We start from the raw sequence: 8,529 nt of genomic DNA on the forward strand, positions 1-8,529 counted from the left end.
GGTGACACACTCCTATAATTCCAGCACTTAGGAGGCAGTAGCAGAAAAATTGTGAGTTCAAGGGTAGACTAAGCTACGTAGTGAGATCTCGTCTCAAAAAATAAAAAGTAAACAAAGAAAGAAAAACAAAGAAAAGAATCTATTTCAGAAAAGGGGGCGGGACCTGAGCAGCTAATCAGGGGCTTTGGTCGGGGTTCACGCTGATAGAGTCACCGAATTTAGCAAGTGAAACAGAGCACGCCCAGTTAAATTGGAACTTCACATAAACAAAGAAACGAGTTGTTTGCAATAGAATTATATTATTTTTGGTACTGAAGGTTGAAACCAGGGCCTGGCAGGTGCCAGGCAAGTGTTGGGCCGCTGCGCTTCTTCGCAACCTTTTTTATTTAATTTTGAGACAACGTCTGGCTAAACTGACCGGACCGGCCTTTGCGACCCTCCCGCCTCAGCATCCAGAGTAGCTGGAATTACGGGCGTGCACCACCTCGCCCAGCTCGTTGTTTTGGTTATGTTCATGTAACCTTCCTCTGAGGCTCGGTTTCCCTCCTCTACAAAGCGAGACGGTGCAGGAGTTGCTTGCGGCAGTCAGGCTCAAACCTGGGCAGCTTCTCCAGGGCCCGGGCTCCGACACCTCCCCGGCCTCCACGTCCAGGTCAGCTCAGTGTGGCCCTGGCAGAGGCTGAAATGTGGGGCTCGGGGAAATGTCTCACTTGCCAGTGTCTTCAGGGTGTCCACCCCCAGCTCAGCAGCCTTCCAAATCTGCCCTGCCCTGGGTCCCTGAGCCTAGTGTCCTCCATTCCTGTGCCTTCCCTTGTGCTGTTCTGGTGGCAGGGGCAGCGGGCAAAGGGGCCCCACCCTTTCCAGGCCTCCTTTCAATGAAAGGGCTTCTTGTCCCTCCCACAAAAGGGGAGCTTAGCCCTTCTGGGTTTCCCTAGGTCCTTTTCCTTCACATTTCTCTCCATATAGCAAGATCTGTCTCAAAACGCCCCCCTCCGAAGCTGGCATGGTGTCCCACTTGGGAGGCTGAGACAGGAGGATCACCTCAAGCTCATGGCCAGCCTAGAGTACATAGCAAAACCCTGTCTCAAAAAAAAGAAAGCCACTGTCCTTATCTCCATTTCCAAGAGCTATGTGGACCCCTGTCTTGCTCTGGGTCACTCTCCTTCTGCCCTGGCCACCTTCTGTCCTGTCACATAGAGCTTATTCCTGCCTCAGGACCTTCGCATTCAGTGTCCTCTACCTTTCCTGCTCTAGTTGTCTGGCTTTGTCACTCGGCTCAAACACCACCCCTCAGAAAAGACCTTGCCAAATACGCTACCTGGCTTTGCAATCCTCACTCTTCTCATCCCACCTGGTTTATTTTATTCATTTCTCCAGTACTGAGGATTGAACCCAGGGCCTTCACAATGAGCTACATCCCTAGCCCATTTTTATTCTTTCATTTAGAGACAGGGTCTTTGTATGTTGCTAAGTTGCCCAGGCTGGGCTCCAACTTTCCATCCTCCTGCCCCAGCCTCCCAGAGTGCTGGGTTACAGGCACGCGTTGCTGTCACTGGGTTTATTTTCTTCACAGTATTTGTCATGACCTGAAATCATCCTGGGTATCGGCGATGTCCTTACTTATGCCCATGTGCGCACTGGCAGACCAAGCCTGTTCCTGCGGCCCCCACGAGGGGCTGGTTAGTGAGTTAGGAGCGTGGGGGGGCGGGTCCCCGAGGCCTCAAACAAGTCCCCTCCTTTTCTCTGGTCTCAGGCCTGCCCAGGTTCATGGCTGGAGACTGAGAGAGAAGGCTGGGCCACCCCATGTAGGAGAGCAGGACTCTGGCTCTCTGCACCCCAGCTCCCGCAGCCCCCAAATGTCCCAACCCATCCCCTCCCCAGCCACAACCTCTGCCAGAGCCTAAGAACCTCTGTGTTTCAATTCCCTGCTGAGTAAGAACAAGAAATTCTTGTGGTTCTGGCCAGCTCAGAGAGGTTGAGTAATCGCCCGAGGTCGTCCAGTCAGCAGTGACGCTGATGTTCCGGAAACCCCACTGCCTCCCTGTGGCCAGCAGCGCTCCCTTCCTCTGGCTCCTGACAGCCACCTGTCCTTGGCGGCCCCTGGTGGTGGCAGGTGGCCCAACCAGAGATGGGTTCTTTCTCTAAATGTCCTCTTAGCCAGGCTTTGCTGTGTCGGGGTCTGGGCCCCTCCAAGTGGTGTCTGACTCTTCTGGTCCCATCTGGGGGTTAAGCCCCTCCTGTCCCCTTCCAGGACATAAGTGGTGAGACTGTGTCCCTGGCTCCCTGGCCTCACTTCCCCTCAAAGTTTGGTGGCGACAGCTCCCTGTTATCACCCAGCCCCTGAGCTCCAGGAAGGCAGCTTGCTCTGTCCCCGGCTTCCCATCACCCAGTAGAGAGCCTGTCATGTGGCCAATGCTCAGTAAATATTTAATGAATTAATGAGGTCTGTTTTCATTCTTTCCACTGCACACATGAGAACACAGGCACAGAGAGGGTTAGCACCTTGCCCTGGTCACACAGCCAGGCCCTAGAGCAGCTCTGAAGCAGAGGCCTCCTTGGGCATGCATGGTTGGGTTGGACTTTGGACTGGGCTCTGAGTCCAGGCTGGCATTTCCTGGAGGAGGAAGAAGGTCTGGTGAGAAGTGGGACTCCCAGGAGTCCCTGCAGCTGAGACCCTGGATCTCACCATTGACCCTGCCCCTGTTTGTTTGTTTGTTTGTTTTCTTTCTTTCTTTCTTTGGAGACAGGGTCTCACTATGTAGTTCAGGCTGGCCTTGGAATCACTATGTAGCCCAGGCTGGCCTCAAACTTGCAGCGATCCTCCTGCCTCAGCCCCTTGAGGGCTGGGATTATATGCCCAGCTTCCTGCCCCACTTCACAGATGGGAAAAGTGGCTCTCAGAGGACAGAGTCCACTGGAGAGCCTTAGAAGACCCTCAGAACCTCCCAGAGCTCCCGAATGCCCTCCCACCACCCACCTGCTCCCACCCACACCCCAGGGTGGGGCACACGTGCCAGGACGCCTGGGGTTTCCAGGCCTTGCCACTTACCCATGCATAAGGCCCTTAAAGTCTCTGGGCCTCAGTTTCCCCATCTGGACGACCGGAGGCGGAGCCTTCAGCCTCCCCCTACCCCACCCAGATAGTGAGGCGGGGGCTGCAGGAGCCCGTGGCTAAGGACACAGACGCCTGAGGCCACAAGGCAAGGTGGAGCCTGGTCCAGCATTAGTGCTGAAGATGGTGCTCAGTCCCTTCACCCCTGAGCCTCCATTTTATGGTCTGTGAAAATACAATAACAGCATTTCGAAGATTAAATGAGCTAACGCGGGGCTTCATCCTAGGCACGACCCGGGGTACAGCTCCACCACAGAACAGGGCTGAGAAATCATAGCATTGATCAGAGGGCGCTGCCCTCTCGTGGTCACCGGCGGAACAGCAGGCTAGTGGCCCGGGTGCAGAGAGCCCCGGAGCTCCTGGCGAGCGCCCCTTGTCGATGCCAGGCACCGCTCACTCGGTGTGCGCCTCCACCCACTGGCAGAGGCGCCGGGCGTAGCGGGCCGGGCTGACGGTGGAGAAGGTCCGGCCTGGGTAACGTAGCGTTTTCCACAAATGCTCCAGCCTCTTGCGAAGCCCGTAGACCGTGGCGAGATCCACCAGGCCCAGGAAGTGGCGGTGCTCAGGCCCGTCCAGGACGTGCAGCGCATTGGGGCCGTCGGGCAGCAGCCGGCAGTTCTGGGTGTCCGGCTCCTCCGTAATCTGCGGAGACCTGGGGGGCACAGCAAGGTGAGTCCGCCGCCTGCTGCAGGGAGCCCCAGCTCCACCCAGCCCCGCCCAGGCGACCCGGGAGGCAGAGGAAACAGTGGCTGATGTCTACACTGCGCCATTGTCCCCAACACAGGCGCCGGCCCCAGGGGCCAGAAGGCACCGGAGTGAATATACGCCCCGAATTTGAAAACACTGCGAAGAATATTGACAAGCTCATTATGAAATGAAACGAGCAAATTTTGAATGTTTCAAGTAACATTAAACATTAATTTCATCTTTTTTTTTATCTTGGTTTTTTTTTTTTTTTTTTTTTTTTTTTTTTTTTTTTTTTTTTTTTTTTTTTTTTTTTTTTTTTTTTTGTTTTTTTTTTTTTTTTTTTTTTTTTTTTTTTTTTTTTTTTTTTTTTTTTTTATTAATCTTGGTTTTTATTTTCTTTTTTTTAATGTAGCTCAAGCCGGCTCCAATGTGCCATCCTCCTGCCTCAGCCTCCAGAGTACTGAGATTACAGGTGTGCACCACCACACTTGGCTCGGTTTGAATTTTTTATTTTTTTATTTTTTATTTTTTGGTACTGGGGACCAAACTCGGGCCCTTGCAAGGCAGGCAGCGGCCCTATTGGTTTGACCTTCTGAAACGAGGTTACTAGATAGGCCAGGAGGCTGAGGCAGGAGAGTCGTTGTGAGTTTGACTCCAGTCTGGGCTACATAGTGAGCTCAAGGCCAGCCTGGACTATATAGCGAGACCCTGTCTCAAAACAAAACCAACCATAAAATAAAATGGGGATCCAGCCCATGGTCTTGGTGAGGCACAGGGTCAGCAGGCACAGAGGGACAGACACTCTACAAAGCGAGGACACGATGGCACCAGGGGTGATGATTGCAGGAGATGACACCACTGCGATGGAGGGCAGGGGCTCTTTCTATGGCAGAACCAGACACACAGGTCTTTCCTCTGCTCATGAACCCCTGGGCTCCGCAGTTTCTTCTGAGAAATGAGTAGACCCTTCCCTTCATCCAGCTCAGCCCAGCCAGTTCCGTGCTCTGCTGTGGTCCCCCTGTGCCCTGTGCCTCTCGCCGCTGGTTTTGCCAGCCCTCTACCCTCCACACGCACACGCACGCACTCACACACACTTCCTGGCCTTTGTACAGTGCTGCCCCTCACTGGCCATCTGCCCCCCACCCACGGTCCCCACCATCGGGGTGAGGGGCTCACCTGGCGATGTGGAAGATGATGCTGCTGCCCTGGGCCTGCTCATCGTCACAGAGACGCTGGAAGGCCATCAGGAGGCTGTAGTCCAGCACGTGGAGCTCCCGCAGGAAGGCGGTGTCCAGTTCCATCTGACGGAGGAGCCAGCTCCGCTGTGACCCTGTTGAGCAACAGCGCTTGGCCTGAGCTCAGCCCACGCCAGCCATGGTCTCCGATGCTCCTGCCCCAGGAGGGCGGGTGTCACCGGTGCCCCCAGTGCACAGGAAGCAAACTCATCCATACTTTGCCCTGCTCACCCAGCCTGCAAGTTCTGGAGACAGGATTTGAATCTTGTTCTATTGACTCCAGAATCTAGGGTCTTGTTTGCTTGTGTGTTTGTTTTTGAGACAGGGTCTTCTTACGTAGCTCAGGCTGGCCTTCAATGTACTATGTGGCCCAGGATGGCCTCAGACTCATGGTCATCTGATCCTCCTGCCTCAGCCTCCCTAGTACTGGGATTACAGGTGTGCACCACCACATCTCACCTTGTTTTTTGTTTGTTTGTTTGTTTTTTTGAGACAGGGTCTCACTATGTAGTCCAGGCTGGCCTCAAACTCAATGATCCTTCTGCTTCAGCCTCCTGAGTGCTGGGATTACATGCATGCACCTCCACGCCCTGTTCACAATCTAGGTTCTTAAGGACTCAGCACAGAGCTGTGTCTGGCCCTCATCTGAACTTCATCCTGAATGGAGGAAGCAGCAACCACACACATGGCTCACCCAGGTTCATGGTCTTGCCCTGAAAATTGAGGTCCTTCAGCACCAGGATGAGGGGGCTGCCCTCAGGGGCCGGCTCCACCCAGCGGCTCACCTCGCAGCCCTTGATGTCGTACCTGGGAGGTGAGGGGACAGGTTCAGCTTTACACAGACGAGGTACACAGGGGCTCTCACAAGGCAACAACCAGACACAAGCGTCCCCTTGGGTGACCGTTCCCAAGTGCACCAAGCTCATTAAACACAGCATCCGGAAACCTCAGGGCCTGTTAGTGTCCCTATGCTACAGATGAGGGGACATCTGCACCCAATGCACAGCATGAAAGGCAGAACAGAGCAGCACAGTGGTGCATTACCCAGGCCTTTGGGAGTCCAGCTCAGCCCAGCCCAGGCCTTAGAGCTACTTGCGCCTGCTGTGAGGCTTATTCCCAAGAGTGTCCCAGACACAGGGACCTGGGGGTAGGGGTGACAGCCATGGGCAGAATCAGATTTGGAGCTAGCACAATTGATGCTGTATGCAGAGCAGCTGGGGTTCTTTTGTGGGGGCTGTTTTATTTGTGTATTTATTTATTTTTCACTGCTGGGAATTGAACTTCAGACTTCGCACTGAGCTACATCCCCAGCCTTTTTCTTGGAGGGGGGAGGTGGAACCAGGGTCTTGCTAAGTCACTAAATTGCAATCCTCCTGCCTCAGCCTCCCAGAGTGCTGGGATCACAGGCGTGGGCCGCCACACCTGAGAGGCTGAATTTGAATCCAGCTCCACACTGGCCACGTGGCCTGGGTCCTCCCCGCGTCTTCAGCTGTGCAGGGAGGATGAGAGCAACACACAGTCCCCAGGAGTAGAGACCAGGAGAGTAAATGCCCCGACGGCGCCCGGGGCACACTGAGCGCTCAGAGCCCAGAGATGCGGGAGGTGGGCGCCACGGCCTTCATCCCCCGGGGTCCTGGCAATGTCTCTTCCCCTCCCCGGAGCTCCGTGTGGCGCCTGCCCACTGAGTGTCCGCTGAGGTCGGGGCCCCTTGCCTGCTCCCGACCCACTCGCCTCTCGGAGATGCGAACGGCGGGGTAGAAGACGCTCTGCATGATGATGAAGTATTTCTGGGGATGAGGGTGGCGAGTGAGGGAAGCGTGATCTCACCCTCCAGCCACCAGCTCCGCCCAGCCACCTCGCCTAGGCCTCACCCACCTTCTTTCCCTGGGCCACGCGCAGACTGTGCACTCCTGGAAGGGGAGAAGGCGCCAGGCGAGGTCCTCAAACTCTACAAACCCGGGTCCTGAGGGGCCCGGGCCCAACCTCAGGCCGCGCCCCCCGAGCCCGCCCCTCCAGGACCCGCCCCAGAACCGTCCAATCCCAAGCCTGCCCCGGCCCCGCCCTCCCCACGCTAATCCTCTGGCCCCGCCCCCAGCCGGCGTACCCAGCAACCGCGCGAGCAGCGAGTGCGGGTGCCGCTGCAGGTGCTGCACATAGCGGGGCAGGTGGGCGAGCAGCACCCGCACCTCCCGGCGCCGCTGGGTCTTGAGAAAGAAGCGCTGGTCGTGGCTGCGGGGTGGCAGGATGCGGTCACTGTCCAGGCCTGTCTGGAGCGGCTCCCGCGGGGACCTGTGCCCCTGACCTGGGCGCCAAGATCTCTCTCCCGGGTCCCAGCTCAGCTCACGGCTGCGACACGGCCCTTGCCCTATCTCTCCAGCCCCCCTGACCATGGTCTGCCCAAGGAGATAACCCTTTGCCCAGAGCCCCATCGCTGCATCAAGCTCACGACAGGAAGAAGCTGGCCTTGCTCTTGGAGGTGCTGATGAACTGCAGGTAGGGGCCACCAGGGCCCAGCGCGGCTTGGTAGTCTTCCTCCGCCAGGCCCAGGGAGCGCCGCAGCCGGGCAAAGGCAGGGCCGGCCAGGGTGCCCAGCTCGAAGCCCTGCGGCGGAGAAAGGGCAGCCCCCAGAGGGCCCACGTGGGTCCAGGGGACAGCTGGCCCCGGTGCAGGAGAGCCAGGATGGCCACGGACTTCCTGCCAGGGCCCTGGGGACAAGCCAGAACCCTCACTGCCCCCTGGGGAAACTGAAGACAAGAGCAAAGACCACTACAGAACCCTCCCACACAAGAGTCTCAGGCCTCCTACCTCATGAACCTGGGTCAGGACCTCAGAAAAATCTTCCTGAGTGGGCAGCCCCTGCAGGGAGGGGTTGGTTCTCAGGCAAAACTAGGACCTCCCCATCCTCAGCCCGGAGTCCACCTTTGGCCTTGGCCCGGCCCCCAGCTCGATAACTTTGGCACACAGAGCCCTGTGGTGTCCCCAAGATGGGCAGGTGGGCTGCTGACACCCCCAGGCTGGAGGGAAGAGGACGGTGACATGACTCAGGCCATGGCTGAGTCCCCAGCACCACCAGACTCTGAGTTCAAGCCTGCGCAAGCCCTCAGTCAAGGAGACCAAGTGAAGCTAGATCCCGTCCCAGCGCACGGAGATGGCCCTAAAGCTGGGTGACCTGGGAGGGACAGCTCAGAAAAGGCTTCCTGGGGGTGGTGGCCTCTGAGCTCAAGTCTGACGGGAAGCGGGGAGGAGGAGCTGGGTGCTTAGGGGATGAGAAATAGTATTGGTGGCTGGCGACCAGCGGAGGAGGAGGCTGAGTGTCTGCAGCCAGAAAAGTGAGGGTCGGAGCTGGGTGGGCTGGACAGATGGTCCTATCTCTGAGCCGTGCTAAGCACTGGAGAGCCCCAGATCTTCAGCGGGTGCTGAGGTCAGGTTGCGGTCTAGAGCACACCCCCAGAACCCGCCACTCTCCCTGGACCTCCAGGTCAGTGCACACGCGCA

At 57.0% G+C, this 8,529-nt stretch overlaps 1 protein-coding gene across 6 annotated transcripts in view; it reads right to left on the reverse strand.

Moving 5' to 3' along the window:
• Window positions 1-1,928: 1,928 nt before the first annotated feature.
• Window positions 1,929-8,529, reverse strand: part of Pip5kl1 (phosphatidylinositol-4-phosphate 5-kinase like 1) — an 8,227-nt gene continuing 1,626 nt past the window's right edge. For 2 of the 6 annotated variants that reach the window (XM_010613625.3, XM_019205966.2), the window contains exons 3-11: window positions 7,840-7,890; window positions 7,481-7,635; window positions 7,139-7,263; window positions 6,910-6,944; window positions 6,766-6,821; window positions 5,729-5,841; window positions 4,976-5,129; window positions 3,050-3,764; window positions 1,932-2,614 (exon numbers count right to left, since the gene is read on the reverse strand). In XM_010613625.3, coding sequence (XP_010611927.1) covers window positions 3,506-3,764; window positions 4,976-5,129; window positions 5,729-5,841; window positions 6,766-6,821; window positions 6,910-6,944; window positions 7,139-7,263; window positions 7,481-7,635; window positions 7,840-7,890 — 948 coding nt within the window. In that variant the 3' untranslated portion in view covers window positions 1,932-2,614; window positions 3,050-3,505. Of the gene's footprint in view, window positions 2,633-3,049; window positions 3,765-4,477; window positions 4,683-4,975; window positions 5,130-5,728; window positions 5,842-6,765; window positions 6,822-6,909; window positions 6,945-7,138; window positions 7,636-7,839; window positions 7,891-8,529 lie in introns of those variants that run through there. The other 4 variants (XM_033759066.1, XM_010613627.3, XM_019205965.2 and 1 more) reach the window with 4 other exon arrangements.

The sequence above is a fragment of the Fukomys damarensis genome, unplaced genomic scaffold (genome assembly GCF_012274545.1).
Source record: "Fukomys damarensis isolate Sample0158 unplaced genomic scaffold, DMR_v1.0_HiC HiC_scaffold_36, whole genome shotgun sequence".
Lineage (NCBI taxonomy): Eukaryota > Metazoa > Chordata > Mammalia > Rodentia > Bathyergidae > Fukomys > Fukomys damarensis.